Source organism: Castor canadensis, chromosome 3 (assembly GCF_047511655.1).
Source record: "Castor canadensis chromosome 3, mCasCan1.hap1v2, whole genome shotgun sequence".
Taxonomy (NCBI): domain Eukaryota; kingdom Metazoa; phylum Chordata; class Mammalia; order Rodentia; family Castoridae; genus Castor; species Castor canadensis.
This window is the reverse complement of record NC_133388.1, coordinates 91,738,514-91,765,623: the sequence shown is the minus strand read 5'-3', so window position 1 is coordinate 91,765,623 and position 27,110 is coordinate 91,738,514. Positions and strand designations below refer to the sequence as shown.

The following is a 27,110-nucleotide window of genomic DNA, read 5'->3' as shown; positions in this document are numbered from 1 at the left end:
TTTTGTAAATCCTAGCCAGAGAAATAAGAAAAGAGCAAGAAATAAAAGGGATTCAAATAAGGAAGGAAAAAGTCAAACTATCCTTATTTACAGATGATATGATCCTATATGTAAAGGAACCCACAGACTCCATCAAAAAATTCTCTTAGAAATCATAAACTCTTTTTGGCAAAGTAGCAGGATACAAAGTTAATAGACAGCAATCAGTAGCCTTTCTATATACCAACAATGAACAGACTGAGAAAGAAATGAGGGAAAATCTTACTTATAATTGCCTCAGAAAAATAGGAATATATTTAACAATGGAAACCAAAGACCTTTTAAATGAAACTATAAATCATAAATACAAAGAGAGAAATAGAAGAAGACATCGGAAGATGAAAAGATGCCCTGTGCTCATGGATAGGCTGAATCAATATCATGAAAATTCTATACTACCCAAAGCAATCTACATGTTCAATGCAATTCCTATCAAAATCCCAATGACATTTTTCACAGAGATAGAAAAATCAATCCTAAAATTCATATAGAAATACAAAAGACCTCAAAATAGCCAAAACAATTCTGAACAAAAAGTCCAATGCTGAAGGTATTACAATTCAAAACTTCAAACTGTACTGCAGAGCCATCACAATAAAAACATATAACAATAAAAACAACAAAAACAAACATGAATATCAATGGATTAGAATAGAATAGGACATACACCCACACAGCTAGTCAGCTGATCTTCAACAAAGGAGCCTAAAATACACTATGGAGAAAAGACAGCCTCTTCAACAAATTTTGCTAGGAAAACTGGATATCCACATGTTGAAGACTGAAACTAGATCCCTGTCTTTCACCTTGCACCAATATCAATTCAAAGTGAATCAAAAACCTTAATATAAGACCTGAAACTTTGAAACAACTACAGGAAGTAGCAAAAAATATGCTAGGACAGATAAGCATAGGGAATGACTCTTAAATAGAAATCAAATGACTCAGCATCTAAGAGAAAGAATGAACAAATGGGACAGCATCAAACAAAAAAGCTTCTGCACAGCAAAAGAAACAGTCACTGCACTTAAGAGACTGCCCAGAGAATGGGAGAAAATCTTTTCCAGCTATTCATCTGATAAGGGACTAATATCCAGAATCTACAGGGAACTCAAAAAAAAAAAACTCAACCTCCAAAGAATCAGCACCCCATTGAAGAAATGGGCACATGAATTAAACAGGGAAGATGTACAAATGGCCAGTAAATACATAAAGAAATGTTCAACTTCTCTGACTATAAAAGAGATGCAAGTCAAAACAACACTTAGATTTCAACTCACCCCTATTGGAATGTGTGGAAAACTCTCAGAACCCCCCAAAGCCTCTTGGAAAAGAGCAGAGTTACTGTAGCTTTTGTGCAACAGCCCTAAGAGAGATTGCAACAGTCCAAGAGGATGGTTGCTGAACTCCCCGTTCTCTCTCTGTGTGGAACCAGGAAGACCCAGTTCCAAGAAGATGATGTTCCACACTTGGGCTCATAGCCATAGCAACATGACAGCCAATCCTAGTACAGAGGTGAAGGGAAACCTGGGGACTGCCACATACTCCTTCCTGCTTTTCTGCACTGCTTAAATACTCTCTTCAGAAAATAAACTGTACCATTGCTGCCTGGCACAATCCAGAGTTCATGTCATCATTCATTGTGCTTGAGCCCCCAAAACCAGAGCGAGGGTCTCACTGCAGCTGGACTGCGGCAAGTAGTGCTGTCACTTGAATCCACTCTGAACATCTTGGCAGTATAATTCAAGGAGGGAAAGGCTCACTTCAGAGCCCCATCCCAAGGCATCATGAACTGTAAGTTGGGGGACAGAATGAGGAACTCACTGAGTTCAGAACATAGACATTTCTTACAGCCACTGCACTGTTTGCTAAAAAATAAGGGTATATCTTACACCCAGGGACAAATTGAAGATTTTATAGAGACAGTTATCCAATTTAATTCTTGGTCTCCTGAGCATGGAACTTTGGATCCTGATAGCTGGAAGCAGATAGGAGAAAATGCAAAGAGAGCTCACCAAAGAGGGGAAAATATTCCTATTCATTTTTTTTGTTTTTGGTATATGGTCCTCTATTCATTATTGCTTGGGACCTCTAACAGATCCTTCTAAAGAGGCTCATGAATCAAGTCTTCAGGAGGACAATAAGTAAGAAGGACAATAAGAAGAAAGAAAAGCCTCCCCCACAAAAGCATATAAAATTTCAGTTTTCCTCTGTGGAGGATTCTGCACCACCTTATGCTGGCCTTTGCCCATCATTAGCCCCACCCCAAGAAGGAACAATTTCCTGTGTCCAGTGGGAAAACTCCTGGAGTTCAGGATTTAATCTCCTGATTTTAGAGGCATTAACCATCTCTCTGGGAAATACACCAGTCCTGGTAACATGTCATTTCTATAACTCTGCAAAAGAATTAACAGGAATAATCATAGGGAATGAAAAGTATCTTCTTCAAGGACTAACTGTGCATCCTTATTATACTATGTTGCAATCTAATCTCCAACAATAGTCTATGTTTCTAGCTCTAGGCAATGGTTAGGATTAGAGATAGATGCCAAAATTGCAATATTTTTGACTTTTCCACCTGAGACCTCTCCTCAAATATATTGGACTCAACCCATTTTTAGATAAAAGGCCCTTAGCTACTATTTATTTTAGGGGAATAGCTTTTTGAGGTCTTCTAGACACAGGAGCAGATCAGAGTGTTATCCCTCAATCATTATGGCCTAAACATTGGGAACAAAAAGAAGAACCAAAATACAAGGAGCAGGAGGACCTCAATTACCCAAGTTTAGTGCAGAGGTACTCCAATGAGAGGATGAAGATGGCAATTCAGGGACTTTTCAACCTTTCATAATTACAGGACTGCAATTATGCTTATGGGGGAGAGATATAATGCAACAATTGTGCATGACTCTTACCACACAAAAAGCTCAACCTTGGGAACAGGCTCTTTCCCAGGCTCAACAAGATAGGACAGTCATGAGGCCTTGAGAGGAGGCCCTTTCCTAACGTTCTCCTGTCGCTGTGGCCTTGTAACCACCCACCCTCAAGGGGCCATGGACATGAAGTCCCAGCCCACAGCTATATCACTTAAATGGTTGATCAAGGAGCCTGTATCAGTTGATCAGTGGCCACTTTCAGGACAAAAATTACAACAGGCTCATATTTTGGTACAACAATAAATAAAAGCTGGACATGTGGAGACTTCCAATAGTCCATTGAATAGTCCAATTTTTGTAATAGAAAAAAAGGCCAAAGGAAAATATAGATTAATACACGACCTTTGAGCCATTAATAAAGTTATTCAAACCATGGGAACTTTACAACTTGGCCTCCCTTCTCCTGCCATGATTCCTGCAGGATTTGCAATTGTAATTATAGATTTAAAAGATTGATTTTTTACTACTCCATTGCATAACAATGACAAAGAAAAAATTCCCTTTACATTGCCATCCATTAATAATGAAAAACCGGCTCAATGATATCAATGGAAAGTATTACCTCAAGGCATGAAAAACAGTCCCACCACTTGTCAGGCCTATGTCCATGCCGCTCTTATACCCTTCTATAAAAAATGACCACAAGTTAAATGTTTTCATTATATGAATGATCTTTTAATTGCTCATCCCTCATTTATACTATTATAGCAGGGCCTCGGAGACTTAGAAAGATGCCCAGCCAGTGAAGGTTTAAATATAGCTCCTGACAAAACACAGCTCTGTCCACCATTCAAATATTTGGGACACACTATAGTTGATAATATACTCAAACCTCCTAAACTAAAATTAGACATAAAAGAGGTTATGACATTAAATGAATTACAGACACTGTAAGGAAACATTAATTAGATTCAGCCTTTTCTTAAGATCCCCTCGGACTCTTTAAAACCTGTATTTGAACTATTAAAAGGAGACTCACAATTAAACTCATTTAAAAAATTAACTCCAGAAACACAACAAGCTATACATCTTGTTGAAACCACTCTTCAGCATAGTTTCATCAACAGGATAGACCCCATTCAGCCCCTCCAGCTACTCATATGGGGAACTCCAACTACTCCAACAGAGGCTATTATACAATAGCCAAATAAAATGATAGAGATGCTCTTTACCCCTAAAACACCCCCTAGGACTATTACTCCCTATATACAAGAGACAATATATCTAATTATGAAGGGAAGGCAAAGATGCAAACAAGTGTCTGGCAATGATTTGTCACTCATAGTTACTCCCTTCACCAGTATTCAGATAGATTATCTTTATCAACAAAACTATTTATGGCAAATTGCAATTAGTAATTACCCAGGACAATTTGACAATCACTATCCCAAAGTCCCTACCATAAAATTTTTAACTTCTCAGGCCTGGATTCTACCTCACATCACAGATACCAAACCCCTAGCCAATACAATCACGGTATATACTGATGGCACCAGTAAAGGGAGAGCTGGTTACATCATTTACTCCTCCTCATGGACATGTAAAGAACAAATAAACATTGTAACCCCAAGAACGACTGCACCACCTGCTGAAATCTTAGCATTTCTTGCAGCCCTGCAAGCTCTCCCTGGTCCAGTTAATTTGGTTTCAGATTCCCAATATTTAGTTAAAGCCATTAACTCTATTGAAGCAGCTAGACTAAAGGGAGATCCTAATTCTACCATTTTTCAGTTATTCACACAGGCTCTATTGGTCATTCAGGTTCATAATTCTCCATTTTTTATTACTCATATCTGTTCACATACAGGCCTTCTTGGCCCTATGGCTGAGGGAAATCAAGCAGTAGACCAGCTCATCTCCTTCACTGCTATTGAGAACTCTCAAAATCCTTCTTCCATTTTTTAGCAGGCCTTACAAAGCCAGAGTGCTAACATGTTACACAAACAATTCCCAACCTTGACTTGAGACCAATGCAAACATATTATTAGGGTCTGCCCCACCTGCAGTACTCTTCTACCTTTGGGCCCTAACACTGGCATCAACCCTCGTGGTCTAAAAGCAAACCATATCTGGAAAACTGATGTCACTCATATTCCCCAGTTTGGCACCTTAAAATATGTTCATGTGACAGTGGACACATACTCTGGTGTCCTCTTTGCTTCAGCCCACACAGGAGAAACTACCAAACATTCCCTTGGTCAGCTGCTTTGTGCTTTTGCAGCCTTTGGAATTCTAAACTACATAAAGAAGGATAATGGTCCTGCCTACACAAGTAAAAAATTTCAAAAATTCTGTACATTATGGGACATTACCCACAATACTGGAATTCCTTACAATCCTCAAAGCCAGGCCATTGTAGAACAACAGCACCAAAGGATCAAAAGCCAACTTTTTAAAATAGAGAAGGGGGCATTCACCCCCAAGTCTCCACATACCCAATTACATCTCATCCTGTTAACTTTAAAATTTTTCTTACTTGACAATCAAGACATTACACCTATGGAAAAGCATTTCCATGCATGGAACACTTGCCCACCTGTGCATGTTCTTTGGAAGAATTTAGAGACAAACACATGGCAGGGACCTGACCCTTTACTAACTACAGGTCGAGGGTATGCTTGTGTCTTTCCAGAACATGAACAATGACCAAGATGGCTGCCTCTCCGATGCATCAAACCAGTCACAGCCATTGATGGGACCCATAAAAAGATTTCGGCTGGACAACCAACCGTGATCTTGTTGCTGACTGAGAAAGAAGAAGGTCCAACCCCCTCCAGTGACCTGAGGGGCCCTTAAAGGATTTGTCACCCTAGCTAAATGCTCGGGTGTTACTACTGGACATGATATTACTAAACCTGAGATGCTTCTTGTCTGTTTGTTGGCTGTCCTTACTACTAATTCCCAAGGGGCCAAATCAGAGGAAGATTACACACACTGGTCATTTGTGCCTCATCCTCCAATCCTTCATCCCAGTGTTTGGGGAGAACCATTGCCTATATTTTAGAATAATACTTCTCACACCTTAGAAGGCACACCTTTGCCTGATGGTTTTAACATCTCTGAACAGCTGCAATTATCTCAGTATGACAGTTCCCTTGTAGGACACCCTATGTGCTTCTGTCCTCCTAGAGATGTTAACATGACTTACCCCCTACCTTGTCTGCAGGCTCAACTTAATTACAGATATACTTGGGACAATTCTACTGGAGTAGGGCTCTTACTCTCCACAGTCATCCCTGTTAACAATTGTACTGATGCTAACTTCACACCACCTCCTTTTCTTCTCCACTGCCCTAAGGTACAGACTTGTGCACAAGGCCTTGGTATTGATCATGTGCCTTGGATAACTTGTATAGGATTTTACCCTGCACCTATATGTCCCCATATGCCTTTTATGTCTTGGACCCTCCTTCCTACTTGGAATGAGTCTAATCCCTCTAAATTGGTTTACCTTCAACAGTTCTCTGATATTAATTGGGGATCTAGACTCAAAATGTAGCATGGTCCCACCCTCTGCCACTCTGTTATTCAATATCAGTCTCAAGTGTACACCACCTTGGATACATTCCTTAGTTCTTTGAAACCTTATAACCTCTTCTCTTGCAATGTCACCATTTTTCCTAATAATCTAACCTTCTGTTGGGATTCCTCTAATTCTAATCATCCACTCAAGTTTTCTGCCAGTTGGTCAGACCTCCTCATGTCTTTCTTATTGGTAATCTAAACTTTTCTGTTACTGCAAGCCAGATGTTAGGACATATACAATGTAAAAACTGTACTTTACACACTTGTATTGATTCCTCAGTTACCTCTCCTTTTTTAATCGTGCACCATCCTCCCTTTGCTTGGTTACCAGTTACCTTAGACCATATTTGGACTGGTGACAATGGGCTGGCATTACGACATCTAACCCTGGAACAGATTCATTGCCCCAAGAGATTTTTAGATGCTCTCATTTTTGGAATTGTCTCTCTTATAACGCTCATAGCCAGCACAACCACTGCTTCAGTGGCATTAACCCAGAAAATTCAAACTGCTCATTATGTAAATACGCTCACCAAAAATATTTCTAACAAATTACATTCTCAAAATGACCTTAACAGGGACCTTCAACAAGGGATCCTCAAACTATAGGAAGAATTGAACCTTATGGAAGAAACCCTTGCTGGAGTAGTCCAATACATACAGCTCACCTGTGATTCCCAGTATCGTAACATCTGCATTACCACTGCTTAATGGAACAGCACTTACCATAACTGGACTTTGATACAACATTATATTCAGGGAGCTTGGACTCAAAATTCAACCATACACATCCAGCACCTGACTAAAGATATTCTTGACCTGCAAGCTGCCCATCTCTCTACCAACTCCCTGGACTCCATGAAAAGTTGGCTAGACAAACTTAATCCTAACCATTGGTTTAATTTTGGACTTAAAGAATTAATAGGCATAGGTGGATTCATGCTTTTGAGTCTACTTAGTATTACATGGCTAAAAAGACTAATCACTCGAGAAACTAACTGCCACAAAAAAGAAAAATTTCTAAATGCTCTTTTCATAAAAAATAAAAAAGGGGGAGATGTGGGCAACCCCCAGGACCCCCAAAGCCTGGAAAGGAGTGGAGTCACTGGAGCTTTTGTGCAACAGCCCTAAGAGAGATTGCAACAGTCCAAAAGGACAGTTGCTGAACTCCCCTGTTCTCTCTCTGCGTGGGACTGGGAAAACCCAGTCCAGAGAACATAATGTTCTGTACTTGGGCTGGTAGCCTCAGCAACGTGACAGCCAATCCTAGTACAGAGGTCAAGGGAAACTCGGGGACTGCCAGGTACTCCTTCCTGCTTTTCTGCACTGTTTGAATACTCTCTTCAGAAAATAAACTGCACCATTGCTGCCCGGCACAACCCCAAGTTCGTGTCACTATTCACCATGCTTGAGCCCCCAAGACCAGAGTCAGAGCCCCAGCTGCAGCTGAACGGCGGCAGGAATGGCCACCTTCAAGGGCAAAAACAACAACAAATGTGGTGAAATAAGAAACCCTTATACACTGCTGGTGGGAATGCAAATTAGTACAACCATTAAGGAAAGCAGTATGAAAGTTCCTCAAAAAGCTAAAGATAGAACTGCTATATGATCCAGCGCATATATTCAAAAGAATGTAAGTCAGGATGCAATAGAGACACTTGCATGCCAATGTTTATCACAGCACTATTCACAACAGCCAAGCTATAGAAACAACCCAGATGTCCTACAACTGATGAATTAATCAAGAAAATGTGGTATAAGGGTTTTACTCAACCATAAGGAATAATGACATGTGGTTTGAAGGTAAATGGATGCAATTGGAGGACATCATGTTAAGTAAAGTAAGTAAGGCTCAGAAACACAAACACTGCATGTTTTCTCTCATATGTGGAAGAGAGATCCAAAAGATATACATATACACAAAAACAAGCATAATCATATACAAACTCATATGTAGAACACATTTGTAATAGTGGAACTACTCTATGGAATTTGGGGAAAGAGGGAAAGGAAAAGAGAATAATAGGACATCAGTAATATCATAAAACATAAGCTATAGCTCTCGGCTTCCAATCGACCACATCTCCTAAAGGTGGCTCCAAGCACCAGTACAAGGAAGATTGCTCTTGGGGGCTTTCAACTGCAACCTCTTGGCCAAGTCCTCTGCACTGGTCTTTGGAAATGCATTCATTGTGTCTGCCATCCCCATCTGGGTATATTGGAAAATATGGCATATGGATCTTATTCAGCCTGCTGTTCTGTAGTGTGATGACCCTAGTAAGCACTTATTTACTAGTCTTTGCATACAAAAATGTAAACACAGTACCACAGAAGAGGGAAGATGCCATTTCCGAAGAAGTGACTGGAAAACTTTCTGAAGCTGATAATAGAAAGATGTCTCAGAAGGAGAAAGAAGAAAGAATCCTGTGGAAGAAGAATGAAGTTGCTGATTATGAAGCTACAACACTTTCCATCTTCTATAACAACACTCTACTCCTGGACTTGGTCATTGTTGTTTCCTTCTTTATATTGAAGAACTTCAACCCCACAGTGAGCTACATTTTGTCCATAAGTGCTTCATCAGGACTTATCGTCCTACTGGCTCCAAGTAGACCATGTCAGCTTAGCCCCCTGACTTTGTATCTATGGGTAGCCTGTGGTATACAGAAAAGTAGCAGGGTGGTCAGGGTGAGAGGCACACAGTGTTTTTATAGTCTGGAGTTGGATGATTTAAAAATGCAACAGAAAGTAATTCAATATTTGTTTATTGGCTCTTTTTGACAGATTGCTGAAATTAAATGAATTGAGAGGGAAATTCAGAGTACTGGGACATTTATTAAAAGGCAAAAAGTCTCAACGTGCTACAATCCCAAGAGAAGAAAATAACTTGTTTCCTTGATCTGTCAGTGGTCACAGTAAACCGGACTGAGCTGTTATTACTTATAATAGGAGCAAGAAGCTAATATGTGTTCCAAGCATAATATTACAACTTTTTTAATCATAAATATCATAATGAACCCTCTTCTCAGAGGATTGAACAGAAGCCTCACATTTACAGGTCTCTGAATTTTCAATTTGTAATAAAAGTTAAAAGCATGGTTTCACTGACTTGGGGAAGAGAAACTTGTGGAAAATTTCTTTTATTTTTTTTAAAAAGAGGAAAGGCAACCAAAGGTAGTAAAATAAAAATAGTGCCCAGACCTAGGAGAGTTGGCCTGTGAGGTTAAAGCACACCCTGTTCAGATGAATGGCTTTGGCCCTGGTGTGTTGGATTTGACCTGTGAAATCACTGGAATCTTTGTTTTCTTTGACCAGGGTCTCAACACCACTGGAACAATGTCAAGAGGGAACCTCTTCCCTTAATACTGACATGTAAAGGCAAAAGTAATTTTGTGAACTTAGTTCTGGAATTCAAAGAGCTCTCCAAGGAATTTACAGTGGTTTAAATGCTTGTCCACATTTTTGCATTAGGACTTTCATAACTTTGACCCTCAGGTTCCCAATGATTATGAACAAAATATTGATCATGTCAGCCTATGGGAGGCCCAGCTAAGAGCAGTTTCACATTTTTTGCCAATGTATGTACAGGTATCATAATTTTCTGTGTGTATAACTACTTGAAAAAGTTTGAGAAGATCTTCTTTATCACTTAGGATTTTGGTTTCATATTCCTATTAGCTTTTGTGACCACATGTAGTAATTTCCTACAGATAGTACCTCAAGGAAATAGATTTCTAATCTTCGGTCTCCAGTTCTAAATTTAAGGTGAATGCTATAAGTAAGGTATTGTTTATTTATAGCTTCTAAAAGAGATATTCATTGAGAGTGTTCAACTTCTATTTCTGTGCTATTGGATGTGTTGGTGGGCTGCATCAAAGAACTTAGAAGGAAGACTGAGGATGAGAACATTTGCACAGTGACCTAGATCATCATTGTCAGTAATTGAGGATTACATTTCATCATTGCTTCTAGAAGATTACAATTCTTTCTGTTTCTTTGGTCCGTTACTATCTGGGTATTATTACTAGATAATGTAGAATGAATGAGGAAGCTAGAAGAGATTTCACTGCAAAGTAAAGTCAAGGCAATACATAAGAATCTTTTTATTTTTCTTTTTTGATAAAAAAAAGTCAGTGAAGAGTTTGGCTGGTGCATGGAGTTTGTGTATCAATGCATTTGCCTACTTGATAAAATGATTATCACTGATATATGAGCTGGTTACTTTTTAAAATGCTGGTGAAGTCTTCCCACTAGATGGCAGTGTGTGTGTAGATGGGAAAAAGTTATCACCATTCTTAGTACAGTATGTTAGAGCAAGAGATGGTGAAATAGGTGTATCAGCTTCAAGTTCTTAATAGAATTCTCTTGAATTCATAAACCAAAATTCTCTTGGAAATAAACACAAGATGTGAAGGTAGAGGGTATAAGGATTTGTAGTGAAAGCTGTTGAAAATGGGGGGGTGGGAGGTAAAGGGGTAAAAGAAAGCAAGGAAAGCACCCACAGTGGGCACACTTTGAGGAACCCCTTTGAACATCAACTAAAATATTGGTAATAAAAGACAAGACTGTAAAATAGGAGGGTACTAGTGGAGGGGGCATGAATGAAGGAGATGAAAGGTAACAGTATATGGTTGATGGATTTCATATACCTATATGAAATAGAACAAAGAAACCTCTTGCAATTGCTTTAAGTGGGGCAGGGAGGGAGTTGAGAAGGAGAAACAATGGGAGCAATGTAACTAATGTAAAATATAATTCTAATTAAAATTGTCAGCATGAATCACCCCCATAAAAAATATATCCTAATAAAAATTTATTTTAAATTTTCAATAAAAAACTTGCAAAATTTAACAACACATTAAAAAGATCGTATACCATGATCAAGTTTGTTTTATTCCAGGGCTTCAAAGATGATTTAACATACACAAGTTAATGAGCATAATAAACAGAACAAAGGACAAAAATCACATGATTATTTCAATAGATGCAGAAAAAGTCTTTGACAAAATTCAATGTCCTGTCATGATAAAAGCCCTGTAGAAACTAGATAAGAAGGGTACATATCTCAGCATGTGACAACCCTATGGCCAACATCATACTAAATTGTATAAAACTGAAACCATTTCCTCTAAAGTCAGGAATGAGACAAGGCCGTCCACTCTCTCTACTTTTATTCAACACTTGAATTCTTAGCCAGAGCTATAAGGCAACAGAAAAAAATAAGAGGGATACAAATAGGGAAGTCAAATTATTCTTATTTGCAAATGATATGATCCTATACCTAAAAGACCCTAAATTCTCCACCAAAGAACTCTTAGATCTCATGAACACTGTGAGCAAAGTAGCAGGATACAAAAAATCAGTAATTTTTCCATACACTAACAACAAACAGGCTTAGAAAAATAATTAACCTCAAAAAATAAATACAGTACTTAGTAATAAATTTAACTAAGGAGTTGAAAGACCTCTATAATGAAAACTATAAAACATTAAAGAATGAAATCGAAGAATACCTAGATGATTGAAAGACCTCCAACATCATGGATCTGCAGCAATGAATCAATAACAACAGCATTATACTACCAAAAGCAATATGCAGATTCAATGCAATACTCATGAAAATTCCAATAACATTCTTCTCAGAAATAGAAAAATCAGTCCTAAAGTTCATATGGAACCATAAAAGACCGAGAATAGCCAAGGCAATACTGAGCAAAAAGAGCAACATTAACAAAAACATCAAAATGATAGAAGTATACCTGCTTCTGCTAAATTCTTCATGAGAAGAATCACCCACCTGTGTAATTAATATACACTAATGAAAATAAACATCTTTTGTGTGAATGTAGAAATGAATTTTTAAATACTATTCATATTATAATAAGGATACGGTAGGATGGTATTTTTTTTATTTTTATTTTTTTATTGTTCATATGTGCATACAATGCTTGGGTCATTTCTCCCCCCTGCCCCCACCCCCTCCCTTACCACCCACTCCACCCCCTCCCTCTCCACCCCCACCTCCTTGATACCCAGCAGAAACTATTTTGCCCTTATAAGATGGTATTTTTGAGAATATATTTTCAAAAGCAATTTGGCAATATGTGTTGAGAACACTTAATTGTATATATATTTTGACCTCATAATTTCCTTTGAAGTAATCTACTCTAGAAAAATATTCTAAAATTAAACAAACTTTAAACCCAAAGATTTTTGCTATAATATTTTAAGACTGAAAAAATGGAATTACTCAAGTACATAAGGGAGATGGCAGAAGGCTTGCTATTGTGGTGCTTTAAAAACACTCAAGAGTTTAATTACCTGGAAAATTGCTCATGCAAACTGAATACTAAGTTTTGTCAATGCTGTAAAGTCTCACATATTATAGAAAAAATGGCTAGGGCAAAAAAACAGAAGAAATATTCCAAGTTTTTATCTGAATTTCTGTGATCATTACAACTATCAGTAATTATTATTCTTAACATTTATGATTTTTCCAAATTTGCAATGAACTTTTTTTAAGGAGTACACATTATTTTGATGCTCAGAATAAAAACCTTGACATAAAAATTTCAACAGTGGTACCTGACAAGAGTCAAATAAAATGACATATATAAGAATTTGTTACAGTGCCTGGTGTAGCATGAGAAGAGTTATCCATGCTACAAGTCAATACATAGGTTAAATAGTTTAATGTTTAAGAATTCAAGCTCTTCTCTCAGATCAAATTGAATTCAAACACTGGCCTTCCCATTCACAAGATGGGAGACCTTGAGCAAATTAACTAACTTACCTTAGCTTTGATGGACTCATCTATAAAATAAAAGTAGTATTTAAAAACTAATTCATTGGACTATTATTGAAATTAAATGTGCTTATTCACAAAAGTGACTTACCTCACTGAATGGCACATAAAAAGCTTTTAATAAATATTAACTACCAATATTTGTATGGCAAAGAAAAAGGCAAACTATGGGAATGGATGGACTTTGGGATCCAATTTAAAAACAAATAAAATAGGTTTCCCTTTAATCAGAGAAAGTGACTCAGAATTGCATGCCAAATGGATAAAGTGCCAACAGATGAAGTAGAGTCCTTTGTCCATTGAGAGAAAAGTGCCTCAGATCTCTGAAATAAATTCACCAAAGGATGGGCAGTTGGGGGAATCCCAATAAAGAGATCCCCCCTCTTTTTTTTTTTTTTTTTTTTTTTTGATAAGTTGGCTTTGGTCCAGCAACAGTTTCACCAGGGACAAGTGGAGAATCCAAGCTTTCATTATTATCACTTCTGGGGATAGAGAAACTTCTGTTACTGGAAAAAAAAATTTAAAAAAACTTCCCCAAATGCATTCAAAGTGCAAACTCAAGAGACAGAATTGGGAGATCCAGGAGAGATGAAGAGAAAGGACCAGGCTTATCTGCAGACATTACTCCCTGTTTCCAATCAGTGCCTGAATCTAGTCCTTCAATGAAGGTCAAATGCTCATATATCACAAATACAGAACAATGAAAATATGCTATATTTTCAGCATGGAAAAGTGAGTTTAAGAATGTACCTTTCTGGCTTACAGTTTCTGGCTTTAAGGAAAGGCAAAAGAAACATTTAAAAATAATTATATTGCTTTCACTTAATCGTTTCCACTATTTTGTGAGCTTTATCTTAGCATTCTCCTTAAAATTAAATGTGCTAACCAGGTCACGCTAAGTGGAGATCAAATACAGTAAAGGAAGGGTAAAAGAAGGAAGTTAAGAAGGTGAATATGATTGATTTGTATCATGTACAAGAATGAATATATAATTTTTAAATCTGTTACAATCACCATAAGAAATATGTTAACTGTTTAGTCATTGACTAATCTTGCTCTGACCTTAAAATTTTGTGATTATTGACCTCTGTTGCATTTATTCTAAAACCCCCCAAAATTATCCAGATGTTTCAAATATCAACATTACCCTGGTGTATTCACTGCATGTGCATTGTTGTCTTTGTTGCTGTTTCATGCCTTCGTATTAGCAAAATATGAAATTCTATGAAGAAAAAAATTGATCTTTAAAAAAATAACCACCCCCTATCTGTAGCAGGAAACAAATTGCTTGTTCTTAAGGACTTTCCCATGAAGAATTTAGTAGAAGCAAGTATACTTCTTCTATCATTTTGATGTTTTTGTTAATGTTTCCAAACAATGAACTTTGAAATCAGAATCACTTCTTAACGTTTTCATATATTTCTGATGCTGTTCATCACATTAGTGATCAGAAATGAGGTATAATTCCCCAACCCCTGCCCACAAGAGCTGAGTAGGCTCTTACTATAAGTTGAAGGGAGTTCTGCCCTAACTCAACTCATGGATTGTGAAGAATGAACTGCTGTTAGCTCTGATTGACTGTGGATGGATTTGTGGCATGGCATATCCAGAGACTATTGAATGCAACTTACAATGCTTAATAAAAATCTTTATATACTTTTAGTGTAAAAAAAGGAGGCTAAGATGGAAAGAAAAATATGGAGATGAATCAATTCAAGTTATAATAGATATATACATGGAAATGTCCAAAAAAATTAAATTTGCTTAATTAAGGTAAAACTCAAAATTCAAACTAAAGACATTTTCTTTTTGTTTCTTTTAGGGAAGTAAACTAGACTGAGGACAAGATATGACCTTCCAATGAAGGTACAATGTTTTTGAAAGCTGCATCCCAGAATGTTGCATTCCATTTTTAACCTTTACTTCTAATCCCCAACTAAGTTTATTAAATAATACTGTTTGCCCAAAACTAAAATATATCTTCTAGGATGTCTGTTGGAAATTTTCTCTTTCTCCTCAACCCTGGCTGGCACAAGGCATAATTCACTAGCTTTTAATCCCAGGAGAGATGGTAAGTCAAACACGGCACAAATACAGGGCTTCCTAGCATCTTGCATCATTCTAGAAATAGCAAAGATCACAAAGGTGCTTGGAGAAAGTGGAGAATCCAGAAGAGTAAGTGCTTTCAAATCAGTATTTTTCAATATTTTTAGATTGTAAAAGTAATACACATTGCTCATCAAAAGTTTGAGAAATACAGGCATGCATAAAGAAGAAAATATAACCTATCATCTTATTTGAAAAACTTACTACTTTTAATTTTAAGTTCATTTCTTTCCATGAATTTTTCTATTCCTTTTTATCATTTAGTTTTTTGTAAGTAATTTTTTTATTAATTATACAAGGTGAAGGGTTTCGTTATGACATTTCCACACATGGGTATAATATTCCTTGATCAAATTTATCTCCTCTATTACGCTTTCTTACCCCCTCCCCCTTTTTCCTTCTTCTTCCACTTGCCTACTTTTCTTTTTCTACAGAAATGTACATACGGAGCTACATAAAATATTGCTATTTAAGTATAAGGAACTAGATAAACCTTGTCACTCAAAAAATCACTGCAGTGAGAGGATCTTCTTCCAAGGTTTAAGAGAGGGCACAAAGACGAGTGAAAGAGACGGTGCTCTCCCATGCCAAGACAGGATAATTAGAATATGGACAGCTTCAAAGTATGGTCTCCATTCCACAGAAGGAAAAACAAAAAAAAAGAGAATTGACATAAACAAAGGAATAGTCAATTGTTTTAAATACCTTAAATTCCCAGACCCACATAAATTATATCCCAGATGTGGTCCCAAAATTATTAATGATTTCTTTAAAGAATCCTGAAGAATGAAAGAATATATTTTTTAAATTGAAATTAAGGCTGGATATGGTGCCCCATGCCTGTAATTCCAGTTACTCATGAGGTGGCCATTGTAAGAATCATGGCTTGAGGTCTGTCTAGACAAAGCGTTAGTAAGACTCCATCTCAACAAAGAAGCTGGACATAATGGCCTGTGATCCCAGCTGTGCAGGAGGCTTTAGGTAGGTGGATTGTAGTCCAGGCTAGCCTGGGCAAAAAATACAAGATCCTAATAGAGAAATAACTAAAGCAAAAAGGGTTGGGGGTGTGGCTCAAGAGGTAGACCACCTGCCTGGCAAGTTCAAGGCCCTGAGTTCGACCCACAGTACCAAAAAAAAAAAAAAAACTGAAATAAACAAAAGCATCGTTTTTATTCCCATAAAGCTAAAATCCAAAACTTGCCGCTGTAAATTTTGTCTGTTTGATAATACATGCCAGAATGTTTTCCAGAGATATAATGTCGTTTTCATACCATTACACCACCTATCTTATTTTTTACTATCTATACACAATTGTTGATAACATTAGATATTAAAATAGAAAGAAATTTAATTTAGTTAAGTTAGTTTAAGAAGCACTTTCTCAGCTTCTACATATTTAATCAAAAATAGATGACACAAAAATATCAAATTTATAGACAATAAAAATAAAAGGAAAGTTAATTTTTAAATTTAATGCTAAATCTATAAGACCTTAATAAACAAAAACACTTGATAAAATTCAGTAATTATCTTCCTCACTTAAAAAACTCAGCAACACAAGCATCAGATGAGGTCAGTCTCTTTTTAAAGAATGTCTTCTGCACAAACTCTAAGGGCTTTGGTAAGAGGCAAACTTAACGAAAATCAAAAGTGTAAACTAGCTGTCCAAAAGCTAGCAGCAACTGAAGTCTGTAGGCTCAGGAGCAGGCAAGGTTATAGTGCCTCCGAGCTGTGCTGGTCTCATGGCTAGAGGAGCGCTTCGAACATCACATTTGCAGAAAAGCTGAGCAATAAAAGGAAGACCTGGAAATCGTGTCACTTCAGTTGGAAAAACAGAGGGTACTTAGTATAATTAAAGAAGAGTCAAGGACACATAGTTTCCTCAAGTGTCTGTAAGTGCAGATGTGTAGACTCATTTGAGCATCTGTAAATGTAGTAGAAAGATGCAAATCTGGTCCAGCACTGCCACTTCCAGTCTGCATCTGTGCTGACTAGTCACCCTTCCATGCTCTATTACTACTTCTGCAAGTGTTGGAGGAGTAAGAAGGTGTTGTAGAATGCTACAAAGTGTGTGAGTATCATGGGCACATAATAAATATATCAGTTATATTTTCAGTTTCCCCTCCCTAGGGCAGAAGCAAGTCAGAATGAGAAAGTGACTCGGGATGTAAGGGAGAACAGGGAAGCTTATTGCACCTTCTTAAAATGAAAGATGCTCTAAAGGCAATGACCTGCCTGGATTTTTATTTTTTATTTCAGCAAAATCTAGAAAGTCAGCCCATGAGTTGGTAGAAAAGAAGGCTGTTACTGCTGGTAGAGATGAGTCTGAAAAACCACTAACATCTCCTTAGCCTCCAAGATTCAGTGAGTTCAGATCAACAAGAAAATGTGATTCTTAAGGTTCTATTCTAATCCATGATTTCAAAGACTGGGGATGTAGCTTAGCATAGAGTGTTTTCTTAGCATGCCCAAGCCATGGTAAATGGGAGATATACATTATTTCAAGAAATTGAAGGCAAGACTTGACAGTTTCTTCACTTCCTCCAGAAACAGGAGAAAACAGATGGAAAAGGAAACTTGTTACCATTCTGTAAGTATGTCCTTAAGACATAGCATGTTAACTGTCCTTCATTCTACAAAACGTAGGAAATAAGGACTCAGGGAGGCAGTGGAAGAAATACGGTAAGATCTAATTGAAAATTTTAAAAAAATAACAAAAGACTCCAACATATACAATTATGCTACCCCAAAATACAAAGAAACAACTGCTTATATTCCCTGGTATTTTCTATTTTTAACCTTCACTGTAAATTCTTTATCTTGATTTTGAGCAAATGCATGAAAGGTGATATGCCTTAGGCAACTATCTGGGAGCTAAATGTATATCACAAAAATCAGGTACTAGTAAAATTGCCCCTCAGCAGCTGCCTTGTCTGCCCTCCTTAACTCAGCTCATTCCTTGTGAACTGCTGTTGTGAAACAGCGGCAGCAGATCTCTTCTCTGACGATACCATTCTAGGACCATGTTTGAAGATGAATTAAGCTCAACTTTTTTTTTTTTTTTGGATTCTTGAAGAAAATTTTAATTTAAAAAAATCAAAAGATAAATTGAACAGTGCCTAAATCTTTATTTTTCATAACCTACATTTTTTCCAAATTAGACAGTTTTACACTGAATGACACAAAAGGAAACTTAAATTACCAACAGGTTATATGTAAAGCTCAACTTTTAAAGTTGAAGATTGTGTGCAACATTTGCAAATGTTTTTAGCTATTGTTATTATAAAAATAATAAGCTAGCCACATAAAAATGAAATAAAGGCAAAAACTGTAATTCCACCCTTAACTGGTCCGGTTTGAGGAGTACTTGGAAGGCTCTACTTGCTTCCCTCAAACAATATGATAACATTTACAGCACCAACACAGCACTCATTTTACTAATTCTATGCAATTTTTCCTGACTTGTGGCATTGTAGACATTTTACTGGGAGTCCTTTAAAAGGGTGAGAAAATGGTAAAAATAGAAGCAAAGGCATGGACGTTTGCACTGACAATCATTTACTGGTTTGATGCTTCAGTCATTTAACCTCTTTGAACATTTATCTCCTCGTAAATGAAGTGAAGTAATAACCCTTGATATACCTTGCATCTACAGTAGTTACTTAGAGTAATTAAGGCAAACATAACACAGACTGGACATAGGGCTACCGTCCAAATGGATCCCCTTGAAGCTGCCCAACCAAGCAGGAAGTTGTCCATGGGGTTTTTCAGTCCTGCTCAGTGCTTAAGGCAATCACTTCCCCCAACACCTGGTGAGTATAGAGAACCTTGTTGTCTGCTTGTCATTTCCTACAACTGCAACTAAAAGCTTAAACCACTGCCCCTAACCACACCAGGGAAGAGCTAGTATTCCTTCCCCCCAACTACAAACTGAGCCTGGAAACGGAACAAGTCAGGTTCTATCATTTTGATATTTATTATAGTTCTAATCACATTATGAAAACAATTTGCTTGTTCAATCATGAAGCTAAAAACCCTGCAGTCCAAAAGTTGGGATATCCCTCTAGGAAAGTGCTATGCTAGACTTCTAGGTGCCATTATAATTATAATGAGCAAAAAGGACCTGCATGTCTGCGATCAAACCTGGGTCCACAAGTTTTCTTCAGTAAATGGTGTTCCAACAGATCTGGTGTGTGTGCCATCTGGTCATGTGTCTTTGTGTACACCATAACACACAAAAGGAAAACCACTAACACCTTCCCAGATGTTGGGGGTTAGTTTGATGCATGAGTTTCTTGGATTTTTTTTCCTAGAGAACTGATGCTGTTTAGAAAAGTTTAACAGAGCATTTGAGCTTTACATTTATGTGAAAGCAGGAAAAAGGGGAAACAGGGATGGCAGTGCCATATGCCAAACTTCTGGGGTACATTTTGGCCAAGATCAAGACCTAAGTCTTAGATAAACTTCCCTCTATTCCCGTGAATTAAAAAAAAAAAGTAGTTAGGTTTCTACAGAACTGAAGAGAGCATACCAGAGGAAAATAGTTACATCAACTGTGACTTCCACAAGGCTGCCTATTTTGAAATGGTGGTTTTGGTACTGCTTTATTATGGTCATTTGAGGACAGTCTATTCTTCAGTTCCTCAGGAAGTCCCACAAGCAAGCTGTGTTAAGAGGGTGCAGTGTGAGAAGGGACAGAGCAGAGAGTTTTGCGTATTGAAACCTAGGTAACCTTAATGAAAATCACAAGTGTAGCCCACAGAAAATGATCCTATCATTTAAGACTGAACAGTATCCCTGCCCAGGAAGACAACCTATAAAGAAGAAAATGGGAGCTCTGGTGCATTTGGTGGGGGAAAAAACATCCTTAGAGAGTTCAATCTTTGATATGACAGAGGGACGGAGGAACACTTTCCTTTTCGTATGTATATAAATACACACACTTCACCTGTCACAGCGCAAAATTCCATAAGCAAAAAACAATTCCCTACAATTTAAAATCAGCTTAACTTGTAAGTTTAACAAGTATAGCACCCAGCATAATAATTACTGAGCACTTGATAATAGTCTATATTTCTGTAGCATTTTGCAATCTATAATATAACTACTTTTCATATATTGTTTCATGGAAGTCTCATGTCAGCCTTGCTAAGTATTATTATCCACACTTCACAGAGAAAGTAATGCAGTCTCAGATCGCGAGTCCTTTCCTGAGAAAGCACTGCTTCTGAAGGGGTAGAGCCCTGTTCAAGGCAGGTTATGTAACATCTCTGAAGTTCATGCTCTGCCCTCACTGCAGAGTACAAACCAGGCTGGAGCAATACCTTTCAAAAGTCTTTCCATGTAATTCTGGTCAATACCAAAGTCTGGTATCCATAGACTTTCAGACAGAATAGACACTGATGACAGCCTAGAAAAGGCCACTTAAAGCAGATGTGTTGTAACTGGCTTAAAGTCACTGTCTTGTCTGATTATCTTCATACCTGGTTTCTCAAGCCACATGCTCTGTCCTCTGTGTTGCTTAGAAGACTCACACTACTACTCAAATAAAGGTTGGTATTGCAGTTCAGATTTGGCTAGATACTTCTCTGTATTATCTCCAAGAATATCTTCTCTGTATTATCTTGGGTACACACCAAGAAATACAGAAAGGAAATATTTTAATTTACATTTTTATTTTGATTCCAAGAAAATCTTCTCAAAAAGCTTTATCAATTTTTCTAAGTTAGTCAACAGTGATTTGTATAGAATAGTAAGTGGAAACACAGAAAATATCTATGTTTCTATATGTTGGGGTACCCAATCAAAAAACAAATACAAACCACTGATTAAGACCCCTCCCTGAAAGTCAGGAAAGTGTGCTCACTCTCCTGGGGAGAAACCAGGAAGCATAACTCACTGTACAGATATAATTTGTAACTCAATCCTCACAGAATGGAAGGAATGACCTCAGAAGACAGAAATACCTCCCAGCCCGTGAGTGACTTCATCCTCTTGGGCTTCCCTTGCAGCAGGGAAATACAGATCTTCCTTTTCTCCATATTCTTGGTGACTTACATCCTGACTCTGCTTGGAAACATGGCCATCGTGTGTGCTGTGCGCTGGGACCACCAACTCCATACCCCCATGTATATTCTGCTGGCCAACTTCTCCTTCCTGGAGATCTGCTACGTCAACTCTGATGTGCCAAACATGCTGGTCAACTTCCTCTCCAGGACCAAAACCATCTCCTTCACTCAATGCCTTCTGCAGTTGTACTTCTTCTTCTCTCTGGGCACAACTGAGTGCCTATTTCTCTCCATCATGGCCTATGACCGGTTCCTGGCAATTTGCCGCCCCCTGCACTACCCCACCATAATGACTACTAAGTTCTGTAGCATCCTGGTCATCTTTTGCTGGGTTTATGGTTTCCTTTGGTTTCTTATTCCAGTGATACTCATCACCCAACTGCCATTTTGTGGCCCAAATGTGATTGATGACTTTCTGTGTGATCTCAGTCCCCTGCTGGCCCTGGCTGCAGCCTGTGTTCCAATTCCAGGGACAGTACTCATATGTGGCACCATGAGCTCCCTTCTCATCTTTGCCACCTTTTTCTACATTATTGGCTCCTATACCCTGGTACTGAGGGCAGTGATGCAGGTGCCCTCTGCCACTAGCCGGAAGAAAGCTTTCTCCACCTGCTCCTCACACCTAGCTGTCGTGTTTCTCTTCTATGGTTCAGTCATGATAACATACGTGAGCCCAGGGTCAGGACAAGCCAAGGGCATGCAGAAGTTCACAACTTTATTCTACTCAGTTTTAACCCCTTTCTTCAACCCTATGATCTACAGTCTCCGGAATAAAGAAATGAAGGATGCCCTGAAAAAAGTTTTAGGAGGTTCCTAAAATAGGTCTGCAATTTTAGTGAATTATTTCCAATGAGTTAAAACTGTGAGCCCCAGCAGTGATGATCTGAGAAACTGGCAAGTAGATGTGAACTATTTTTTGGCAGGGGTGATAATGGGTTTGAACTCAGGGCCTCACACTTACTAAACAAGTTCTGTGCCATTTGAGTTACGCTCCCAGTCCTTTTTGCTTTATGTTATTTTTCAGGGTTCTGTGCTTTTTGCGTGGGGCTGGCCTCAGACCATGCTCCTCCTACCTACCTCCAGCATATTGCCTCTTTGAGATTATAGCCATGAGACACAACGCCCAGCTTGTTCTTTGAAACAGGATCTTGCTAACTTTTTACCCAGGCTGGCCTCAAAACATGATTCTCATATCTATTCCTCCCACATAGCTTGAATTATATACATGCACCTCCACATCTGGCTCAGATGTGAACTTTCAAAGGAGGCATTTCAAAATCCTAAGTGCCATGTCACCAATGAGGGCAGAATTAATTGCCTCTTCCATAGCATGCTGCTTGTACATCCATTTAATTTGTCTCTCATTCTCCCTCATATTATAGCTAACTGCTCACATGTGCCTCCCACCCTTACTAGAGTGTAAGGTCCTGAAGAGCAGGAACTATGTCAGTTTCTGCAATTTCAGAACCCAACACAACGTAAAAGTCAGTGATGCCGATTTAAGTAAAACCAATGTATTTGTTCATACTTCCTCATTAGATTGTATCATTCTAAATGATCATGACAATATATAAAGAGACTATAAACTCTGCGATAGTTTGTATTTTATGAATTCTACTGATGAAATGAAAAAGATCTTTCCTAGAAAAAAAATATGAGGTCAACCTGAATTGGACAAACCATTAAATTAGATATTCAAATCAGTGGAAAAATGTTAAAAGATGAAAATTAATGTGTAAGAAATTACCTTATTCTACCCTTTCATCAATCCCTTTGTCTAATAATGTGAGTTGCTCTACTCATTTTCTTCTTTTTAGCCATGCTTCCAGCACTGCACACTTTAAAATATACCATCCAGCCCTTGCTACCGAAAGTGTGGTCTTTGGATCATCAGGTGGTATCACTGGGGAGATGTATAGAAAGCAATGTCTCAAGACCCCACACACATCTATTGAATCAGACTGCATTTTGATGATATTCTCAGCTGGTTTATATTCACACAAAAGCTCAATGTACCTCAGAGTTAATGAGAGAGTAACATTAACTAATATCACATTTAAGACTTTCTATCTGAGCAGTGAGTCTTAGCAAGATGACTCAGAATTGAAGGTGGAGCCCAGGCATAGGCTTTTTGAATAGTTCTGGCAGAAGTCTGCAATACACAAAGAGGAGTAGGAACCAACACAGAAGAATTTAGGAAACTCTAAATTCTACAATAACATATAATTAAATCGTACTCACATTCTATTTCTTTTCAAAAGTTACCTTTGTACAAATCAACAAAGCTGAATAAATATTAAGCTTCAATAAGACATATAACCACCCAACTACAGTAAATCATTGCTTTGCCAAAAAAATTCTGTCCAAAATAGATGTTTCTTTTTTATATTCCTTACATACTTGTATTTGGGAGGTAATACACAGTAAAAAGAAGTCAGAGTATGAAAAGACAGACAAAGCTGGAAGCTTCACAATCCCTGATTTCAAGACATACTTCTAAGCAAAGGTAATCCAAACAACGTGGTAATGGCATAAAAACAGATACATGCCAAGAGAAACATGTAGATACCAAAGCAACAGAGTAGAGTTCCCGGGAGCAAACCCACATATCTATAGCCAACTGATCCTTGACAAAGTAGCCAAAACATACTCTGGAGAAAGAACAGCCTCTTCAATGAATGGTGCTGGAAAAAAACTGATTATCTACATGTAGAAGATTGAAACTTGACCCCTCTTTCTCTCATTCTGCACAAAATCCAAATCAAGGCCAAGCACAGTGGTTCATGCCTGCAATGCCAGCAACATGGGAGGCAGAGACTGGGAAAACTGCAGGTCAAGGCCAGCCCGAACAAAAGGTTAGCAAGACCCACACATTAACCCATACCATGGACATAGTATTACGTGTCTGTGGTACCAGCTATGTGGGAGGCCACAAGTAGGAGGACTGTAGTCCAGACTGGCCCAGGCCAAAAATAAGATCATGGGACTTTATCAAAAAAATAACCCAAAGAATGAAAGGGAGGCCTAGGAGCGTGCTTCAATTAACAGAACACTTACCTAGCAAGGCCCTGAGCTCAAACCCCTGTACCACAAAATTCAAATCAAAACAGATGGAAGACCCAAATTTAAGTCATGAAACTACTAGAGGAAAACACTTCAAGACATTAATGTAGGCAGGATTTCTTTGCATAGAATACAAAAAGCACCTAGAACAAAAGAAAAAATTGATGAGTGGGATCACATCAAACTTCTGCTTCTGCGCAGCAAAGGAGAGAATTGCCAGAGTGAACAGAAAGCTACAGAATGGGAGAAAATATTTGTGAATTATTCACATGAGAAAGGATAAATATCCAGAACATAAAAGGAGCTCAAAAAAAAAAACAGCAAGAAAATAGATAATCCAGTTTATAATACACAGACGATAGGAAGAGACACTTCTCAAAAGAACACAAATGTCAAATGAATACATGAAAATGTTCAATATCATTAGCCATCAGAGAAATGCAAATCAAAGCTATAATGAGGCTGGCTGAGAGATTCAAGTGATAGAGCACTTGCCTAGCAAGTGTGAGGCCTTGAGTTCAAACCCCGGTGCTTCAAAAAAAGACAAAAACTATAATGAGATGCCCTCTCATCCCAGTTAGAATGGCTATTATAAAAAAAATAACAAGTACTGTTGAAGATGTGGAGAACAGGGAACTTTCATACACTGTTGGTAGGAATGTGAGTTAGTACAGCCACCATGAAAACCACTGTGGAAATTTCTCAAAAAAGTAAAATTACATCCACCATGCAATGCAAGTATCCCACTTCTGGTATATGTCCAAAGAACTGAGATCAGTGCACCAAAGAAATGCCTGCAGTCCTGTGTTTGTCATGGTACTATTCACAACAGCTAAGATTTGGACAAACTGTGTGTCTATCAATGGGTGAATGGATAAATAACACGTGGTGTACTTGCACAATGGAATATTATTCATCCACAAAGAAGAAGGAAGCCCTTTCATTTCCAGCAGATTGGATGCAATTGGAGAACATTGTCTTATGTGAAATAAGCCAAACACAGAAATACAGGGTCTGCATGTCCTCTCTCATATGTGGAAGGTTTTGTTTTAATGACCTAATCTATATAATAGTTATTTAAGAGGTTTGAAAGGGATGGCAATAAAGGAAGGCTAGACTTGACTAGTGTACGCTGTGTGCACCTATTAAATTGTCACACTGAGCCCTAGTCATGTGTACAATCAAAACATATCAATCATATTTCAAATAAAGGGAGAAGTGCATATGAGGAACCTCTGAAATCACTCATTTGAAATATATCTATGCGGCTGGTGGAGTGGCTCAAGTGGCAAGAGAGCCTGCCTAGCAAGCACAAGGCCCTGAGTTCAAACCCCAGTAGCTCCAAAAAATAAAATAAAGTGTTTCTATGAAAAGCTTTCCTTGCTTTTCCAGATTACATACATTTCTTGCCTGTCCTCAGAAAGACCACAGCCATGTGATGCAGGTAACTTTTCTTTTTTTTTTTTTATTTTTCTTTTATTATTCATATGTGCATACAAGGCTTGGTTTATTTCTCCCCCCTGACCCCACCCCCTCCCTTACCACCCACTCCACCCCCTCCCGCTCCCCCCCCCTCAATACCCAGCAGAAACTATTTTGCCCTTATCTCTAATTTTGTTGTAGAGAGAGTATAAGCAATAATAGGAAGGAACAAGGGGTTTTGCTGGTTGAGATAAGGATAGCTATACAGGGCATTGACTCACATTGATTTCCTGTGCGTGGGTGTTACCTTCTAGGTTAATTCTTTTTAATCTAACCTTTTCTCTAGTTCCTGGTCTCCTTTTCCTATTGGCCTCAGTTGCTTTAAGGTATCTGCTTTAGTTTCTCTGCATTAAGGGCAACAAATGCTAGCTAGTTTTTTAGGTGTCTTACCTATCCTCACCCCTCCCTTGTGTGCTCTCGCTTTTATCATGTGCTCATAGTCCAATCCCCTTGTTGTGTTTGCTCTTGATCTAATGTCCACATATGAGGGAGAACATACGATTTTTGGTCTTTTGAGCCAGGCTAACCTCACTCAGAATGATGTTCTCCAATTCCATCCATTTACCAGCGAATGATAACATTTCGTTCTTCTTCATGGCTGCATAAAATTCCATTGTGTATAGATACCACATTTTCTTAATCCATTCGTCAGTGCTGGGGCATCTTGGCTGTTTCCATAACTTGGCTATTGTGAATAGTGCCGCAATAAACATGGGTGTGCAGGTGCCTCTGGAGTAACAGTCTTTTGGGTATATCCCCAAGAGTGGTATTGCTGGATCAAATGGTAGATCGATGTCCAGCTTTTTAAGTAGCCTCCAAATTTTTTTCCAGAGTGGTTGTACTAGTCTACATTCCCACCAACAGTGTAAGAGGGTTCCTTTTTCCCCGCATCCTCGCCAACACCTGTTGTTGGTGGTGTTGCTGATGATGGCTATTCTAACAGGGGTGAGGTGGAATCTTAGTGTGGTTTTAATTTGCATTTCCTTTATTGCTAGAGATGGTGAGCATTTTTTCATGTGTTTTCTGGCCATTTGAATTTCTTCTTTTGAGAAAGTTCTGTTTAGTTCACCTGCCCATTTCTTTATT

The 27,110-nt window shown here is 38.1% G+C and overlaps 2 protein-coding genes across 2 annotated transcripts; both read left to right on the top strand.

Moving 5' to 3' along the window:
* Nucleotides 1–8,680: 8,680 nt before the first annotated feature.
* LOC109703327 (translocon-associated protein subunit gamma) lies at nucleotides 8,681–9,438 on the top strand. The gene is given in 2 exon segments (XM_074068478.1): nucleotides 8,681–8,760; nucleotides 8,762–9,438. Coding segments are annotated over 2 exon segments (546 nt in total). The 5' UTR covers nucleotides 8,681–8,734; the 3' UTR covers nucleotides 9,282–9,438.
* Nucleotides 9,439–21,345: 11,907 nt separating this feature from the next.
* LOC109679045 (olfactory receptor 11H6-like) lies at nucleotides 21,346–22,296 on the top strand. The gene has a single exon (XM_020154394.2). It carries the CDS (start codon nucleotides 21,346–21,348, stop codon nucleotides 22,294–22,296), a length of 951 nt encoding a protein of 316 aa, XP_020009983.2.
* The last annotated feature ends 4,814 nt before the right edge of the window (nucleotides 22,297–27,110 follow it).

Coding starts and splice junctions, on each gene's coding strand:
- LOC109679045 (XM_020154394.2), top strand. CDS start 21,346: ATGGAAGGAATGACCTCAGAAGACAGAAATACCTCCCAGCCCGTGAGT.